Source organism: Onychostruthus taczanowskii, unplaced genomic scaffold (genome assembly GCF_017590055.1).
Source record: "Onychostruthus taczanowskii isolate IOZ18803 unplaced genomic scaffold, ASM1759005v1 scaffold26, whole genome shotgun sequence".
NCBI classification, from domain to species: domain Eukaryota; kingdom Metazoa; phylum Chordata; class Aves; order Passeriformes; family Passeridae; genus Onychostruthus; species Onychostruthus taczanowskii.
The window spans coordinates 4,401,475-4,421,833 of record NW_024499906.1 but is presented as its reverse complement, the minus strand read 5'-3'; the positions used below and the strand labels follow the sequence as shown (position 1 = coordinate 4,421,833).

At 36.2% G+C, this 20,359-nt stretch overlaps 1 protein-coding gene across 4 annotated transcripts in view; it reads right to left on the bottom strand.

Moving 5' to 3' along the window:
- DGKH (diacylglycerol kinase eta) overlaps window positions 1-20,359 on the bottom strand; it is a 159,463-nt gene that overhangs the window by 35,732 nt on the left and 103,372 nt on the right. For 3 of the 4 annotated variants that reach the window (XM_041407298.1, XM_041407299.1, XM_041407300.1), the window contains 11 exons: window positions 18,186-18,292; window positions 16,964-17,089; window positions 15,702-15,804; window positions 13,850-14,012; window positions 11,324-11,432; window positions 10,891-11,030; window positions 9,241-9,325; window positions 6,795-6,880; window positions 5,273-5,372; window positions 3,783-4,056; window positions 3,202-3,330 (listed from right to left, as the gene is read on the bottom strand). In XM_041407298.1, coding sequence (XP_041263232.1) covers window positions 3,202-3,330; window positions 3,783-4,056; window positions 5,273-5,372; window positions 6,795-6,880; window positions 9,241-9,325; window positions 10,891-11,030; window positions 11,324-11,432; window positions 13,850-14,012; window positions 15,702-15,804; window positions 16,964-17,089; window positions 18,186-18,292 — 1,422 coding nt within the window. The remainder of the gene's footprint in view (window positions 1-3,201; window positions 3,331-3,782; window positions 4,057-5,272; window positions 5,373-6,794; window positions 6,881-9,240; window positions 9,326-10,890; window positions 11,031-11,323; window positions 11,433-13,849; window positions 14,013-15,701; window positions 15,805-16,963; window positions 17,090-18,185; window positions 18,293-20,359) is intronic. The other variant, XM_041407301.1, reaches the window with a different exon arrangement.

Genomic DNA, 20,359 nt, shown 5'->3' with positions numbered 1-20,359 from the left:
GAAAACTCAGAAACAGATCAAGTGACAAACACAAATTAGAATGAGCAAGTGTGCATGGCACTCCACATGATGCGTTCCCAACTTACACTTCAACCTACCAGCAAAAGTATTATATGTATTAAATGGAAATATATTCATAAAATGTATTATATCCACCTTAAAATGCAACAGCATTTAACACTGCAGTAAGTTTCTGATAAACATACTACTGAAATAATTAAATCTAAACTTAAATTTCATCTATGTTTACTTATAAATATACACATATTAGACAGTATGTTGTTATTTATAACAATTTTAATATAGGTAGTTCCATGGCCTGTAGGCTAGAATATCTATCTTATCAATACCTACACTATTTTCTTCAAGCAGCTGAAATGGGCCCGTGCCTGCATCAGATGCTGAAAAAATCAGAGAAAACTCTGACATCTTTATTTACAGCCAAACTGAAAACTGCAGGAAGGGAGAAAGTCATGTCCACCTTTGCCTTTTGCATCTAGAGAGATTGTGGGGGGCATCAGTTTTCCATCATCTTTTTCCACAGACAAACTCAGAAAACAAACAAACCAGCAACTTCCCAAATAATTAACTTATTTACTGAAATTCTTTGGAAGTTAGATCAGTGAAACCTTGACAGATATCAATGTTTAGCAGCTATTAGTAACAAAGGCTCAGGAAAAGGAAAGGGAAGAAAATGAAAGTGAAAGAGAAGATATTCACAAAGAGTAACTGGAAGCTCAGTGAAGCCAGTTATGCTTTGGCTGCCTCTGGAGGCAACGAAGAAGGATCGGCTTTGCAGAGGGCTGACCTCGGGTGCTGTCATTTACTTTCCTGGCAGAACTGGTTTCATGCAGCCTCGGAGAGGTATGCCAGTGCCTGCTTCAGCCTGCGGAAATCAATCTTTGTGCAATTCAGCCCTATCAGACATACCCAGAAATCGGTGCCCCAAGGAAAAAAGTTTGGGTATTACCAAATGCTTTATTATAGCATCTCCATGTGCATGTAGAAAACTCGCACAACAGGTGGTCACACACAGACACTTCTTGGCTATCTCTGCTCCAAATTATCTCACATGTTAAAATTACTTCAGCTTAGCACAACACCAAACTTCACCATCTGAAGAAGCTCAGAACAAAAAAATGAAATAATTTCAAAATAATGTGATTTTTCCTCTCAAAATATGAAAACTAATCCAGCAAAAATAGAATTAGTAAGACTAGCAGGAAGACAAGCAGGGAAACAGCCCCAGGAATGTGGTGGGAAGCAGAGAATGCATCCTTTTCAGTGGCAGGAGTGATACAAATCAGGTCACGTCAATCATAACTTCACCTGAGAGTAATGGGTGTACTGTACGAAGACACTAATGGAAAGAAAATATTGAGTGGGAAAATCTAGAGACAAAAGGATTAACTAGAACAAGGGTTTAGACATTGTGTTCACATCACTTCAGGCCAGGATTTGCCCATTCACGGGGATTTTTTTAAGTGATGATAATCTAACATAGAACTGTAAGTGGAATGGCAGATTCTTTACTTCCTTGTATCCCTAAGTAAGATGACACATCTTTCTGAATGACTTCCTGAAGTCAAACAGAAATTATTACACACAGGACAAGTGGGAAAAGTGGGTAAGTTTTTCTGAATTGTTTTATATGACTAAATGGACTAAAAGTGGACTAAAAGCCATCTCCTTCTGCCTTTAACACCTGCATAACAGCCACAGCAGCTATCACAAAATGCTACAACATTGCATGGTAGCAATACAACACATTGATTTGTATCGATGCATGACAAAACACTGTATTAATGTCAAAAAATAAAAAGGAATAAAAACGGCAAGTGATATCTAACAAGTCATTAAATACTTAGATGAAGGTATTAACATACGGAAAAACATTATCTTCATCAAATGACCAGGAAGATCCTTGGAGGGTAAAATACAATACTCAGAACAAAATTAACATTCATTTTTCATAATACTACTGAAAAATTCACAACACTGTTCACACAGTCTGTTCTCTCTGCACTTGCAAACAAGGCAGTTGTACTAAATAGGAAAATCAGCAGAGCAGCTGCTCTTTATTTGACAGATAAGACTCATGGGAATAACTGCAATAAAGAAAAGCTTTTGCTGTGAATGCTCTGATAAAAACAACACAGCCCTAATGAGTAAAACTGATGTTTCAGCGCAGATAATTGAATTCATGTTCCATGCTTTGTCCCTAACATCTATCGTCCAGTGACAGCATTAATACAAACTATTCCACATGCAGAAATTATATCATCAAGATACAAGGAGTTCAATAAATTTCTAGACCTGAATATCTTTATTATACAGTTATGGCAGTAGGATTGGGTCATCTGTAGGGCCAGCATCCTCTATGAGCTACTATTGAAAAGGGACAACCAAAAGGCAGTGATTCCCATAACCAAGAGCAAATAAAAGTGACCAGTGAAGAGACAATCACTGGAGAAAGCCTGATGTGTTTCTGGAGAAAACATGAGATGCTGGGCCAACAGAAGCCCCAACAGCCCAATGTCTCATTTCCACAGTAGGAGCTACAGACACAGGCAACAGCTTCAGAGCAGAGCCCTGTGAGGACAACTTTAGAGGATTTTAGTGTGGGTTAGGGTGAAAAAAAGGAGATGCAAATCCCAAAATACTTCTCTCATTTTGCCCCAGAAAATTGCTCACCAAGTATCTAGAGGATGGGCTTTGATGCCTACCAGCTACCAGTGTTTCTCTATGACTCACAGATCATCTTGTGGCCTCACCATCAGGGCAGCACTGTCCATTTTGATAATATGGAAAAGACTGAAATTTCCACTGCTAAGATGCAACTTTCCTAAAATTTCTACGTAGCTTGAGAATCTCAGTCTACAGCTGAGATATGCTATTGCCACCATCACCTAGGCTCTAGTACTTGCTCAGGTTCATGTAGGAAGATGAGTGTAAACACTGGATTAAATTCAGGCACTTATATTCCCAACAAGTGCCTTCTCAGCTTTGTGAATACATTCCAAAAGACTGTTCATCTATTATTTCCCAAATTTTTCACTTACCTTTTATTTATTCAAGTCTATTAGAATCTGTGAGTAGTTTCCAAACAGGATGCTAGTATTTTTAATTATGCAACCAATTATGCTCCTAATACAACTATAAGGAGATGGAATATTTATATTTTATTCCTGATTTACTCACTTGATGGAGACTCAAGTTCCTTTGTATCTTCCTCTTTTTCCTCTTCTTTGGATTCATCCAATTCTTTGCTGTATTCTACTGGAGACTGGTTCACTTGTTCTTCACTATGAGCATTCTGCTCATCCACAACTGTTATTAAGAGAAAAGACAAAGACTCAAGGATTCTAAAGAAAAACTACATACACTGAAATAAGCACTTTTTTTTTGGTAGCTTTAGTTTTAAAATATCAACAAAAGAGTTCCATCATTAATTCAGCGAAAGAGTCAGTCAATTCTTTACCAGCTGATCAAGATTTGCGGTCAGAAATTTTCATTTTGTGGAGGCTAATATTTAAAGGAATGCACTTTTATATGTGCACACACATACATACAGATGTAGTCACACCTGCAGAGTCATCAACATTCAAACAAGCTGCATTTCTTTTCCTTGCAGCTTGTAATAAGCACATAATTTTATCTATGTAAGAATATAGAAATCAAATTTTATAATGAAAACTTATTCCAGTTAGACAAAGAAGCAAACAAACATCATTATCCTATCCTATTCTACCAGTCTGGATCAAAATGTTGCTGATGTGCACCTTTTTCTGCTTGTTCAATGATCTGCCTCACAGCCTTCTTCAAGCTGTTTGCTCGGAGCATTAACTGTTGCCTGGGTTTAAAGAGCTTCTGGGAAGACTTTGAGACACACTCTGCTAATTGCTCTTTACTTTCAGACAAGGATTCTTCACTTGAGAACTCCTCTGGTTCTTCTTCCACGATGGGGGGAGCAATGCCTGGGAGAATGGGAGCAGCCTGGGCTTCTGTGTGAAGAGCCTGGAGCAATAGGTCCAGCTTTTCATTTAACTCTGAGCACTAAGACAAAGTGGGAAAACACACACATTAAAAAAAAAAAAAAAATTCAACAGTGAACATGTGAATATATTCAGGAAATATGGTACCAGATTATATATGAAACTGCAGGTGTCTTTAGTGTCTATGTAATTTCTTAGGTAAAATACAAAGAGGTTCAACGTTTCAGAATATCAGATTATGAGTAGGTCTGCATGGGTTTTTTGCAGACGCTGTGACACTAAACCAGACTAGATCAATTATATTACAAAGCCCTCCACTTAGATTCAAATAATACTCCATGCTTAACTCAGCCTGACCCATAACTGTATGGATTGCATCCTACTCCTCTCCTAACGACTTGCATCACAGAAAACCACCAGAGGTTTGCCCACACATGGTTTTTCAGTGCCCCAATTTTGAGAGGTATCTATCAGCTGTTAGACTGAGACACATGGGGGTTTTTCTGCAATACAGCTGTATATTTAAGCAAGTGAGTTGTCACAGAGCAAGTGGCTCAAGCCAGACTCAGACACTGTCAAATGCCTCTCCCCAACACTAAGTAATTATTCTCTCTAGGTACACAGGAAAAGAAAGGATTTTCTGCACCTAAGAGAAAGAAAACACTCTCTGGCCTTGGAACAGTTAAAAAGAAAAACTAATTTTCTAAAATGTGCACCGGATGGAAATGTGAACCACAAATTGCCACTTAGCAAGTACATTTTCTGACTCTGGGATTGCCAAGGATTTTGTTTTCTTCTTTTCTTTTCAGCTCATGTAAATTTTGTGTCTCATACCAAATCCTTCTGTTGTTTTCTTTCCCAATGTTTTTGCAACATGATCTCTGTATTTTGCAGCTTAAACCACTATTTTTAACATTGTGGTCTGTCTCCCCTTCATTCTTGCAGCATACTCTTCATTATCCTATTGTTTTCCTGTAGCTAACTTAATCCCTAGAAGTATAACTAATGCAAAAAGAAATCCTTTTATCTCTATGTATGCTACCATGAACTTTATCCTTTATGAAGAAAGAAAGTGTAAATAGTTTAAAGAAATCTCGGAGTTTAAATATGCTTTGGAAATAATTAAGTCTATGCAATAAGAAAAGAAGAATTTTGAACTCACTGGTCAAAATGAAAGCCAAGATGGGCATTCTAGGGCAATGTGAAAATTAAATATCCATGAGCTATGAACTTTAAGAACCCAACAACTTTAAAACTGAATGTAGTCATAATCTTACTTTAATGGCCATGGCATCAGCTTCCTCTGCATTTTCCATTGGTTTTTCGTAAGTCTTCCCTATTTTGGCAACAAAGTCCTTTACAGTTTCACATAATATTCTTCAGGTAAAAAAAAAAAAAAGGAGAGGGAAGAAATCAAATGAAATTAAATATATATGTTTTGAATATTAAATTCTTATGGCAATTTATTATATGTACACTGCTATGAATTATTCTTATTGGAAATTGAACTCCATGATCATACTTGTAAATCAGATGACACTCTTTTCCATAGCTTCCAAAATTAAACTGATAAGCTTTAAAACAAAAACTCTTTCACTTAAGCCTTGGCATACTTTGTATCTCAGCCTCTTATCTGAAATAAACATAACTGATTTTATCCACTCCCTTGCTTGTACACCTTCCCTAGGAGTGGACTTTGCAAACTTGCATTCCCTTTGGTAACTTCAAACACAGTCATGCAAATTCATGTGAAAAGTTGGAGCTTAAAAACCATGGAGAAAATCTACTGCTTTAAGGAAGCACTTCTTAGATGAAAGCATATGGCCACACACATCCCATTGCACAGCTGATGCTTTTGAACCATATCTGTGCAAACTACAGTAGCTGCAATGAATTTTCACTGTGTAAATCAGGAAAATACTTGGTTCTTGTTACCTGCACTCAGAGAGACAGCAATCTTACTAATGAAGTGAGGATAATTGCTTAGTACTGTTCATTTAGTTGACATTTTTCTGACAAATTAAACAGATTTAACTAAGTACAGAACCAATTTAGAATCTGGAGTTAATAATATCCTGCAGTTTAATATTCTACATGTGCTATGTATAGGATTAGAAATGAAATTTTGTTAACTTGCTTTTATGAGGCAAAAAAAGATGTGATGATATTCAGATGTATTTTTAAAAATTCTATGACTGGTCTTTTGCATATTGCAAAACATAAGATTTTTTTCATAGAGAAGGCATACACAGAACAGTTCTGATTTCAGATGATGTCTATGATTTGCCAAATTTCTCTCATTTCAAAATGTTTCAGTTTGGGGAAAAAATCCCATTAATGTCCTAGATCAGTATTGATTGAAGTGATATAGACAGGGCTACAACAAAGCTACCTAAGCTAAAGCTCTGCTTCACACTGGTGAAATCGTTTGTCCTCTAAACATATGCTTTACAAAAAATAGCCAGAAGAAATGCAGTGTGAAATAGATCACATCTATGCATTAGTAACAGTAAGTTTTTTTTATTTAAGCCATGCACCGATTTGGAATGATTTAACAGCATTTTATATAAATATTGTGTGATTATTTTTTAAATTTAGTATTAAGCCATCTATTACAACTGTACCATCTAAAAATTTTGCAGAAAAGAACATCCACTCTAAAAGATATAAATCAAGATATATTAAGCCAAGCCAGTTGGCCATCCGTAAGAAAATCAAGCTTAGACAGAATGCTATTATGGTGATGATGTTACACAAGAAATTTATCCCCCACATCGTAAATAAAATTGATTGACTCACTTGGCAGATGATATGACAACTGAATGCTGATCAGAATTGAGAATTTTTGCAAGATGAGCAGCAACTGAATCCTCATAAGCAGATATCTGAAAATAGAGAGAAAAGAGACTTCAATTTCCACACATTCCAGCAGTTTAACACCAAGTAGTGAGTTTAAACCCCTCAAAAATAGCAGGATTTTTATTTCAGATCTAATATAAGGCCAAGTGTTTGGCAATGAAGTTTTTACATTCATTTTATGTGTATTTTATGTATCAGATGTTTAATATTCAAAGTTAGACTGCATGAGAACTTGATCTACAGTTCTTTTCCTCCTGTAAAGAAAACAGTAAGTTATTTCTAGGCTAAAATCAGTCTGTGAGCTAGAAAAGAATCTACATACTCCGATTTATAACAACCTACATTATTATAATCTAGTACCTTTTACTTCTAAAATAAGCAAAGCTTTCCTTAAACAAATTGCTCAATAAGAACAAGTCTAAAGTTTGCAGTTGTGATCTGGAATTTTCACTTTACTGTCAGGTGAGCTCTCACTTCCCAAGAACCACAACTGACAAAGACTGCCAAACTGGTATAATGTTATCAAAACCAATCTTCAAGGAGCAAACCATTTAGGGCTTAGTCTTTACAAGAACATGAAAAATTACAAATTAGAAAATACTCAGGAAAATATTTGGACTGGATCAAAAATGTATCCTCACACACTATATCCTATCTCAAAATAGCTCTGGATCCAGACCTCAATTTTAAAAGAAAATTTTAACAAAATTCCAAATCCAAAGCTAAAAATAAATGCAGTTCTGACAGCTCCATTTAAGAATCTCTTGAAATCTCTCAGCATGCTTTTGTCTTTGATTTTGAGCAGGCAGATATACCACTTCAGTTTTTTCTCCTAAAACCTTCATCGTAGGACTCTGACATTGAATCAGCTTACATTTCAAAGGAGAAAACAAAACATAAACATCTGATCCATAATAATGAACTACTATTTTTCAAACACCAGTACAAGATTTCGGGAAACCAAGTGGAATTAGTTTCCTGAAACTGCAGGAGAAAGGAAAGGGAAAAAGAAAAGAATCATATATGAACTTCCATTTGCTTTTCAAACTGTGGCATAATCCAACATCTACTATAAGGTTAATTATTATTTTTTTTCTGAAAAAGCCTAAGTCAGTAAGCAATGCAAAAAATCCTATTAAAATAGAGATTGAACAGGGTACTCAAAAGCAAATGGTTTTGTCCAACTCAAGTAATGACAGGTAATATAGCCTACAGAATACATTTGCTAAAAAGGAAGTTTTATATGAGCAAGCAGCTCCTTCCATTTTCAGAAGGGGCTAAAAAAAAGTGTCAAAGCCAGAAATAACTAGAACAAAATGATGATGAAGACACACTTGAAAATTTTAACTTTCTTGAAAAATTAGAGGCGATAAAGCCTTGATCTGCATTGCTGACACCAAAAGCAGAGCAGTATGCAAAGCAACCTCCTTAAAATCCCTGCCTTTTTGCATCTCTACATCCAGCAATCCATCAAAGGTTATAACCTCCTTGCCAATTAAAAGAGCCTGAATTATTAAATTGTTCAAGAGACTGCTGATTAATTATGGCTTCTGAAGTACTTTTGAGTTACATTGATATGCATTAACTTTCTTGGGAATATATTATTTTTTCATTTTCAGTCAGACTTTTCATGCCAATTAATTTGATTAAAGCATCTCCTCTCAAAATTGAAACCTCATCAGCTAGTACAAGCACAAATCTAGTCTGGAACACAGGCTAAGTTTTTCTTTGATGATACTTAGGATTTTGAGCTCTTTCAATGAACAAAGAGAAAGTTGTGATATCACCTGATCAAACTCAAGCTGCAAAACACTTCTGTCTTTCTTTAGGAATAAAACCCTTGCCTCCAAAATGCTGGGGGCTTTTTCTCAATGCATAATCCAAAATTACCATAGCAGACTTTTTTTTTTTAATATATTTTAAACATGTATTTTAAATATTTATATATAGTATCACAGTATATACATTGATGTACAGTAACATAGCACTAAATTATACTATTATATACAAAAATATATATAAAAATATACTCATATATAAGAATATATATATATATAGAGTATTATAATATTACATAATAATATGACACTAGATTACATTCTTGTTTGACATGCTATATAAATATACTTTTTAATACATATTAAAATATACATATATATTCAGGAAGAAATTTTTCAGACAGCTTTGCTGGAAACTCCTTAGGTAAATAATATAGAACTGGAAACCTTACTTACTTGAGATACACAGCAAGAAAAGGCCTTAATTCAGTTCATTTAGCAGATCACAAAACATCTATTTTTCACACAAATGCTTTAATTATGTCTATTGCCATCCCAGAAGCTCCAAGTTAAGTACATGAAACAACAAAACAAAAGTTAAAGTGCACCTGGCACTCCTCTGACTCTTCTGCAGTCACAGGAAGAATAGAAGGCTTTGATGGTAATTTCAGTTCATATGACATTATACTCCACCTGAAAGAAACGTAAGTTTCCAGACTGTTAGTATTACACTCTTTCCACTTTATTAACAAAAAGAAAATTCAATGTCACACCACAGAATAGCTATGTAAAAAAACAAAGCATCTTAATTTGTAGTTGTAAACTACATGGGTGAAATAATTAGAGGGATTAAAGAGAGATTAAATTAGAGATTAAAGGTAATAATTTGTTTTATTACTCAGATTATTTTTTAGTGATTTGATTGTCAGTCTCATATATGAAAAATTCATGGGACATTCAATACAGGGAATAAAGATTTTCTGGAAAAAAAACACATTATAAAAGAATTTGTGCAAACATACTGCAGAAGGCAAAGGAAACTAGACATCTTCCTAAAGAAAAATCTTTAAGGTGACATTGGCTTTCCATCTCAACTAGAGGAGGCAGGCATGAAAACAAAGCAAATGATGAAGTGTCTTCCTTGATGTATATATATATATTTTTTGTGTGATACAGGACAGCACTTGACAACACAGATAGTATGAAAGCACTAACAACATCCTTCAAAGCCTGCTGAAAAGAGCAAGTAATCACTGCAGATGGGTCTTGGGAGCAAGTCTACTGAAATTAGACCAAAAAATGAAACAGAGCATTTTTTTACTACAGAAAAAGGAAAATTTGATTTAATTTACAAGTTTTTCAGAATGTGAGGATCAGCAACAAGCATTTCTCTACATACTTTGCTGTAAAGCAATCAAGTAGTCTGCAGAAAAGCTTAAAATAAAAAAAGGTTTTTTTCTCTATTTCATAAAAATAACCTAAAGTAAAATCCCTTATGATGACATTCAAGTGTTTGCCACTAGAGCAAGAAAAGAAACACTCAAGAGAGACAGGAATAGTGTAAGAAATACTCCTCTCAAAAGCAGTGCTAGACTTCCATTGGAACGACATGACCACTGTCATCTATGATTTTTTTTTAAATGGGGTTGCTGCCTTCCTTTATGGATGAAAATTCCATGAAACAAGGAATGGGAAGATCTCATTTTTTTTACTAAGAAACTGCCTCAAACAGAAATATTAGTCGTGGATCCAATTAGCCCAGCATCTTGTCAACAGCTGATGCCTCAGGAAAGTGTGAAAGCACACAAGGTGAGCTTTCCCCACATCCAAGGACAGAGAGCTCAGGTGTTTTCTAAATAAAGATGCTACCATTAATGGTGTTTAATAAGCAGGCATGGATCCATAAAATTGCTGAAATCAGTTTTGAATCTACACAATTTCATAATGCTCACAACTTCTTATAACAGGCAGTTTTGCAGCTCCCTCAGCCATGCAATAAGGTGTCAACTTTTGAACATGTTTGGACAGCACACTTCCCAGTTCCATCAACCACTCATCCCTCTGACGCTTTAGTTTAAAAAGCAGGCTAAAGAGCTGTATCCATCATAACTGCAGCTTCCTTCATGATTAAGACCTCCACTCAAAAAACAAACCCCACTGAACACCAAGTCTCCAAGATGGATTTTAGGCCATCAGAAACCCAAATAAATACAATTTAAATCTCACAGTAAGTGATGCATATGCACATTTAGGTTTACCTGTCTAACATTTTCGTGCTGGCTCGTTCTAGTTTTTCCAAAATCTGAGGAAGTTGTGTATCATCATCACAGGATCCTCCCCAGCCAAGGACACGAGCAAGGTCATTTCCAGTACCAAGGGGTAACACTCCTAACTGACACTGAAACACAACACAGGAACAAATCTACTATTGAAAACTAGAAAGAAAATACAAGTGTTTACAAATGCTTGTTATTTCAATCAACAAATGTTAATTTCATAGCTGATGTCTAAAGCCTGTAAATCAACTTGTATTATTCTGCTACAACTTGTCCTTGAAAACTTTAATTAAACAGTAACTATTAAGTTTTCCTCATACACAGAAATGCAACAAAGAACCAAGTCAAGGAAAAGGTAAGCACACAAAATTAAGCCTAGTCAGTCTAGGCAAGGAAAGTAAATATGCACACTTGCCTGCTTGTGCAAGCTGAGCTTATCAATTTCTGACAAGACCCAACCCACGCTTCCATCGCCACCACATACAAGAATCCTGAAGTTGTCAAACTTCTGAAATAACCGCAAACTGCAGAGAAAATGCAGAGCTAGTTATATCCATTAGCAAGAGAGCAGTGACATTCACTATCAATTGTTACCAGAAAATATTGTGCACAGCATCTTTATAACCCTTTTATTGTTGTGGGGTATGGGGAGACAACCATCTATTTAATTAACCTATCTGCAGCCCATCTGTCGCTGTATATTCCACTTATACTGACATTTCTGATAAATAACATGCCAAATTACTATTTGAAAAATCCCTTGATATTGTTTTCAGGATTTTATAAGTCTGCTTTTATTGATTTTATCAATATTTTAAAATACCCAGATTTAAGTGATAAAATTGCAACTGCTCCATGCTTCTCATTTCAGCCAGAAGCATAATGCACCACTGGGGATTTTTCATGAGAAGAGGTTAGGACACAATGACAGGATGTGCTCCACAATACGAGTGGGCTTTTGTGGGCAAAGGACTAACTAAATGTAAGGACCATTTAAGCAATTCTTAAACATAACGTGATCACAACAATATAAGATAAATAATACAAATATTTAATATTATATCCTTAAAGCCATATGCTGCTTTCACTTCCTATTGCTATCCCTCTTGTTCTCTAATTTTTAAGACCTCCACAATATAACATTTGGACAGTACAGAAAAGGAGGACAAGTGACAGAAAATACAGAAAGGTAAGACACAGAAAAAAAGGGAATGAGATTTGAAGAAGCAGGCAAATGGTAAAAACAACAGGGACTTAAACTGGAAAAAAAAAAAAAAAAGAAAAAGAAAAAAATTGGAAAGTATAAACCCTTAAAATACTAACAACAAATATATCTGGTTTTAATGCATGTTATTTTCCAGAATATGTATAATTTTGAACCATTTAAAAAAAAATAACAAGATCACAAATTTCTGAACCATTTATATTTTTTCTAGAGAAAATAATATCTACTTGAATACGATGGGCACATACCTAGTCAGAACAAAAGAAGCAGATACTTAAGGGGAAAAAATGTTGATACCAGAGCAACTTATCCTATCCTGAGAAAGAGGAGAAAACCCCTAGCAATACACTGTGTCATAGCATTCACCCCTGCTTTTTAGATCAACTAGGAAAAAAGAAGACATCAGTGCAACCTGATGGAATACTTGCTAAGGATCTCTCCCTGGAAACTGTTTGGGAGAAGTACTTAAAAGCACCTGACATGTACTACAATTTCTGTGCAAAATCAAAGTGAGTCATCTCAGCCATGGCACAACTATGTGAAAGAAGAGAACTTGCAAACATGTTTTTCATACTGTCTCCTTTCAAACACTGTCTAATCAATTAAGACAAATGTTATATGTCATTATAATTACATGTACAAAATTCTAGCTAAAAGTGACTTGGATTCAGCTCAGATTATAAGGGTCATAATGAAAATAATATTACAACTCAGAGTTATTATGATGCGTCCATAACACAGTACTAATTATTATAATCCACAGCTGTAATCAATTATATTTTTATTTACGCACTGCTTGAATTGAATTTTTGTGGATTTGTTCCATCCACTTTTTATCATTAAGTATAATTCTGCATATTTAATAGTACAAAAATTAGTGCTTCTAATTGCTATATCTGATAGTATTAGGCCATTTAACCACATCACTATATCTGAGTGGAATCTAGTTAGGCAACAGAAATATGGGGATGAATTTAATCTTCATTAACATGCAAAGATGATTGACTTGTGGCCATCACTGTGCAAATTTCATCGCTATCTCTCCAACAATCAACCTTTAGATTCTGGGGATAAATGCCTGGTGGTTTTAATTGTGTTCTTGCTCCAAATTATTTGGGATGGTCATTTTTTTTTACTATTTGCATATGTTGCATAAACCATATTTTTTACATACTTTTTAGGTGAAAAATTTTTCATGTACTTGTCCATCAACCCACTGCAGACCCCCCCTGCTGACATTTGTGTTCCGAATTTTAAAAGATACAGAGTACATTTAAACAATAGTCTTATTCCATAGCTACACACAAAAAGGCCAGAGGAATATCAGAATTATGCATGTGAGATGGAAGAAAAGCACCTGGCAACTGTGCATAGAGCAAAATTAAAGTTCCTGTGATAGAGGAAAACATCTGTACATTTGTAACAGTTTTGAGCCTTACCGATTAGCAGAAGTCAAAGCTAGCCAAGAGCTTTTGGTTTTCTAGAAGGAAAATGTTATCCTACAAACCCTTCACACACCAGAATTTATAAAGATCTTGAAATATATCTTGAAATTCTATTGTCTCTTAGATTTTAATTAGGAAGTCAGAGTAGATATTGGTGATGGAATTATAGCAACAAGGGGATATAACACTATAAAGCAAGGGGAACACAACACTGTACTTTGCACCTAATTCCCTTGTGGAAAGGCTTGCTCAAGGTTTCCAAGATCATTACCCTAAGTGAGGTCCTCCATTCATTAAATCGAAGACCTGAGCTGGATTTAACGACTGTTTGAATCGACGAAGAAACTTTACTCCCTGATTGTCTCCACTCTTTGAGTTAACAAAAACTAAAAGAGGACTGGCACAGGATGGCGGGCATGTGGCCTTCCAGAAACCTGTGAACATAGTTAGAAAGAATGAAATAAATAAAGTTTCCTTATATGAACAACACAAAAAGAAATCATGGGAAAGAGGAAGATAGGGATGAAGGACAAAAGGAGTACATTTTATCATGCATAATGTAAATGCTAAACTGAGTATTAGTCCTACAAGGAAAACATAATTACGCAAGATTCACCAGTTCTTTTTTGTTTGTTTCTGGTATTTTCAGTGCCTAGATTTAGTAAAATCCTGAAGACAATAGCTTTATTGTTTTTCAACTGCTATTAACCTTTCAGCATACTTCTTAAGTCTCACCTTCACCGATTATCATCACATAATTCAATATATATATCAGCTACAAGTGTTTGGTTTTCAGTATTATTTTCCTTTGACTTTACTGGGTTGAACTGGATCATTCATGTCTGTATGAGCTTTTTAAGAGTACTCACAGATTTTAAATTACTTGTACTCAGTTCCTCCCAGGTGAGACTTCACGTAAGATCCATTTTTTCAGACTGAGGTTATACTATTCAGTATAACAGAATCACTGAACAACAGAAGACCTTCAGCTGTCATTCAAAGCTTATTTAAGTCAGTGCAGGTCTTAACTAATTACAGCAGGCTCTCTATAAGGTCCTTAGTCAGAAAGACTAATGGACATTATTGCTGCTAACATGACCAGCCCATGGAGGTAATGGTTTCCCAGCAACACTCCAAAATCAGACATCACATGTATAGGTTTTAACATTTGTCTCCAGCAGTACTAAAATGATTATGTTGCTTTCAATTACTAAAAAAATACTAAAGCTACAAATCAAAAAATTCATTAAGGGATGCCAATTTAATTCCACATTATCGTAATGTCTAATTTCAAATAAGGTCTGATTAATTAATTTAAATGACAAGAGAACTAATTTCACGTATTGAACAATCTTCCTGGCATGAGCAATAAATGACAGCATGATATCTAAGACACCACAAAGCAAATAAATAGAGTGAATATATACAGCATACACAATCACTTTTACTAACCTCATGTAACAAAATTAATTTAATTGCATTCATGGGGTTGGTCTACTTTACCATTGACACAAACTATAAAATTAAAATAGTTAAGATTTTGTGATACTTCTTTTTTAAATCCACTCTCTGCCTTGAAGTGCAGTCTCCCGCTGTTGATGTGTCTCTGTCCTGGACCACCAAAAAGCATCTCTGAGTTTTGAGCATTTGCTGGGTTTTATCTGTGCATTGCAGGATTTTTACACTGCTTATCTTCAAAAAACAATAAATTAGAGACGCTATGGAAGCAATTGCTCTCTTAAGCCTGGTAAAGTAGTTGGTGGATCTGAGCTGTTCAGCTAACTTATCTCTGCATAATGCAAAATTGTCCAAAATTTGAGAACTCACAGGAGTGGTGTATGCTAGACTGGCATCAGCCCACTTCATCTGAGGATTCTGATCATTCACTTGAAATGTTTCTAAGGGTCATAAATAAAATGGAAGACAATTTCTGCTGAGGCAACTTTAAAAAACATGCCAGTTGAATAACTCTAAAAACCTACATAGAAAATTATACTTCTCTCTAAATTTGCAGACTGCATTCACCTGCTCAGCAGAAGGATTTTAGCCTTGTTTATTTGCATGGATCTCAACAGGCACTGGAATTCCAGAGGAACCACTCAACACAGTACACTATTACGTACCATCAGAGTCTATACTGTTTAGTGCTGTTGGAGGGATGATCGATACCTTACATTGGCCAAGTGGACATTTACGAGGGTACAGATCTTTACAGGCTGTGTGAACCTACAAAAGAAACAAATAATTGTTTTCCTTCAGCAATTTTTGAAGTGAAAATACAACTGATACTATGTTATCTATGTAACAAAAAATGGACTCATATTTAACATTTAGGTGTAGAGGGAAAAGCAGTGAGACTAGGAAAAAAACACAAATGTCCAACCACAGAGCCTTGTTACTAATTCAACAAAACATTACTTTGGAGAACTTCAGCTACCACTATAGCAGATAAGAATTATCCTTTCAAGGGAATTACTTGCCTCTATCCACAAGGAAGGAAGAAGCAAGCTCCCAGCATCTGTGCTGATGGCAGCAGGCTAAACAATAGCTCTGAACCTGCCTGGTCCACTGGGGCCATTCTGGAACACATATCTGCATTAAAACTAGCACACCTACCAAGCCAGACCCATCTCCCTAAGTTGGGTCCCATAAACTCCATATTGCAAAGGCCTTTTCCACATATATTGGAAAGAGAGGCACATGCAGAGGTGGCTGCATTTCATCTAAATTTCAAGTCACCTCTGGAGATGCCAATCATTTTCTGCAACTCATTCACAGACCCTTGGACACCTATATGCCAAAAGTTTCAACAATAAATAAACTGCTGACTTGCATAAGAAATCCATCTTTTTAGACAAGTTGATACAATTAAGAGAAAACTATATATTGGGGAAACAGTAGTAGTGAGTTAGAGAATTTCAATCAGCAACCTACAGATTGCCCTGAAGAAGAGAAAGTCAAGATTTTGCACTAATGAACACATTGCTATATTAACAAATATGAATATAACATATTATTAAAATATTAATAGAGCAATATCTACAATAAAAAATACAAGGAAGTAACATATGATTATTAGGCATAAGGAACAGTCACCTGAACATTCAGCTCAGAAGGAACTACAAGAACACCTAGAAGAATGCAGAGAAAACACATTGGAGATGACAACACCTATTAAAGAAAAGCTGCATCTGTGGGTATTTAAAATTGATTGTGCAAGTAGGACAGTCATAAGAAATTCTGAGTGCTAGAGGAACCTGAGTTTGCAGAAGCTGCCTGCTCCTTCTTAATCCAAAAGCAGGTTGTGGTATGACAAAACAAAAGTAATGGCAAGCACTAAAGCTGTTGAACTGCGACACGGTTGGATGTGGCTCAGCACACCTACCATAGCTTTACACCAAAGGCACTTCCAATCCTGCAGGCGTAGAACACTGCCACAAGTCTTGTCGCAGACTGCGCACTTGGCACTGACGGGCAGGTTTCCCTCTAACCACTGGTGAGGCATCGCTATCTGTGGAGAAGGAGTCATTAGAGTTAAGTACCCAGAAAGGGAAATTAAAGGCTTTTGTCTCTCAAATACAGGTGGATTTAAACTATTTCTCAGAGCTGTACCCTTTCATCAAAGAAGCAGGTATGCTGGCCAGCCAGGATGAGGGACACTGATGCTCAGAAGGCGACTGCAGTGAATGGACCACTCTGGTGTTCCACATGCTAGGCAAAAAACATGACACCTGAAGAAGGGAGACCTGCCTCACTCATGGTAGCAATAAACCATAACACAATGGGGCATTCAAGTCCAGAGTCTCTGTCATACAAACAAGTTCCCACTCAGTTATGTTGACTACATGACACAAACCAAGTAAAAATACCTAAAATTCATAAAAATAGACAGGACAGCAGAATTCCTCTGTCACTTCACTTACCCACTCACCATGGCTGGTAAGTCACGGCTCTCTAAAGCAGTCCCAAATGCAGTGCAAAGCTTTACTCAGTGCACTCTTTTCCCCATTAATACCATGGGCAACTCAGGACACTCAGGTGTTCAACTTAGTATCAGCCTTCTAAGAAGAAGCTTCACACCAGTGGTTCATACACAGCTGTGTTTGTAAAAATAGTCCATTTATCACAATCAACCTCTCAAAGGCTTTTGTTGTTTCTCCTGCTAATTTTAAAATTCCTGCTTTCATCGCCAAAATCCCCTCCCAATTCAGTGAATTCCAAACGGGCCTCCTGGGGAACTGCTCCAGGGAAAGAGGACAAAAAATACATTGCCAAAACAGCATGGTAACAGTGCAAAATACCACCTTAGCTTAAGAGCAGTAGGAACTTCTGGGAGCAATTCTCCAGCTGCAGAGTTTCTCTGCATGTGGCCTTTAAAACCTTGTAATACATCTGCAATCTAGTGCCCACAGTTGCTAGACTTGTCTTGTGAGATAGGAATGCAACTTTTGTTCTAAATACCCTGTTAATCTTTGAACAGTGTTCGGGAAAATAGCCACCTACCATTAACTTCAATGGGTCACATGGGAATATTTCTGTGGTTGGGCTTTTTTTTCCCTAAAGAAGAAACAGCTTTGGAAAATACCGTAAAAATGAATAGTACTTACACCATCTTCATCTTCAATGATGTCTTTTCCAATTGAGGCTAATGTGGTCCATTTGCAGTTATTTGTTGCTCGGACAGCACATCTTTTATGTGCTTTAAACTTACACACTGCAAGACACAGATAAACATATATATCCTGTGTTATTTGCTGTATTTCAGTGATACACACCTTTCAAAAAATTAAACACGGACATCCCATAAAATAGCCAAGCACATATCACTTAGTGCTGTACACATGACACTAAACAACTAAAAGAAAATTCAGTTCATAATCACTCCAGCTTTAACTCTCTAAACCGGGTTAACTGCTTAGCTGTAGCCCATGCTGATTGTGCCCTGAAACCCACATTGGTCCCCATTTTTTCAGGTGCAAGGTACAATATATCTTTAACTATGGGTTTGCCTTTTCCATTTCTCTGGTAATATGACTCAAATATCTGACTTAAATTTGCAGGAAGTCATGGTAGACTGTTTTACAAGAGTATTTTGAATCAGGAGCTCTGTTTCTTTGCTCAAAAGATGCATTTGGGGCACCATGCTGGGCCTATTTTTCTCAGAAGATGAAAAAATGAAAGGTTTACATGGTGATATTTTTATTCAGGATACTGGGGATTACAAAATTTTCCCAGAACCTATATCACATTAGGAAGAACCCTACTTTTTACTGCATTCTTTACTAAAAGTCTACTAATTAGAATACCCAGCACAAGTGTGTAGTTAGGCAGACATTCGGACAACCTAACAACTATTTGAATTTTGTTCAACTCAATTAATATGCCTAGCTAACAATACCATATTAGACCAAACAGACTAACGCACCCAAACCGTGGGTATTTCTTCTACTGGAAGTGCATGATGTAATCCTATTTAGAGTGCATTATATAAATTATTTTGGCAAAGACCATTAAAGGTTTATGAGTATTAGCCAGCAGATCAGAAGTAGTAGTCTCTTTTCAAACAAATATTTGACAGGAAATTATCAAGGCTTTGACCCATTGCTTATCTACCATTAAAAAACATTAAGCCATAGTACAAAATGTCTTGTGAATAATAAATTTTCCATTTTAATTTCACTGCTCCATTGCCAGATCAATTTAAAAAGTGAATTGAGACTATGTAAGCAACATCTGAGTTTGAGAGCAATCCTCACTGTTCTGGGAGATGTGTGAAAGTAAGTGCTCAGCTCTCACTTTCTTACTTTCTAGAAAGAAAGAGAAGGAAAGAAAACAAAGAAGTTTCATTGCTTTCACAGAGTCATTTCAAAAAGCAACATTCATATAATCGTAGAATTATTTGGGTTGAAAGAGACATGTGAAGATCATCTAGTTCCTGCTGTGGACTGTGACATCTTTTACTAGACCAGAGCTCCATCCAGTCTGGTCTTGAACACTTCCAGGGATGGAGTATTCACGACTTCTCTGGGCAACCAGCGTCTCACCATCATCACAGTAAAGAATTTTTCCTACCATCTGATCTCAGCCTACTCTCCATTTGAAGCCATTTCCCCTTGTCCTGTCCCTACATGTCATTGTAAAAAGTCTCTCTCCATCTTTCTTGCAGGTTCCCTCCAGGTACTGGAAGGCTGCAATTACATCACTCCAGAGCCTTCTTTTTTCCAGGCTGAATAATCCCAACTCTCTCAGCCTTTCCTCACTGGAGAGGTGCTCCAGCCCTCTGATCATCTCCATGGTACTCCTATGGATTCACTCAAATAGGTCAATGGCCCCCAACCTAAGAAAGACATGGACTTGTTGGAGCAAGACCAACATAGACTCAAAGCATGCAAATATCCCATAACTGTCAACCAACAGGGTTGACTCACTTTTTCTGAACAGCTCAACATCACATTGTGTGTTTGCCAAACAAGCTGGTTCCCAACATCTAATGAAGCCAGCTCTCACAGAAGCACAGAAATAAAGGCCATATTTTCAAGTGATGGACCATGAGCAGTTTTCACCATCTGCATGTTTCAGACAAGATATGCCACTGCATTCAGCTCCCTACTCATAAATTATAAGCACTTGCTTTGTCACACAGATCAAAATACAACAAATCAGGGATGAGGGGGAATAGAAAATTACAAATTACAAAGTAATAGAATGTTCAACCCTACTGAGATTGATCTTAGGAACCCTGTGTTCAGCTTCTTTCTCAATAAGGCAAGGACAGAATCAA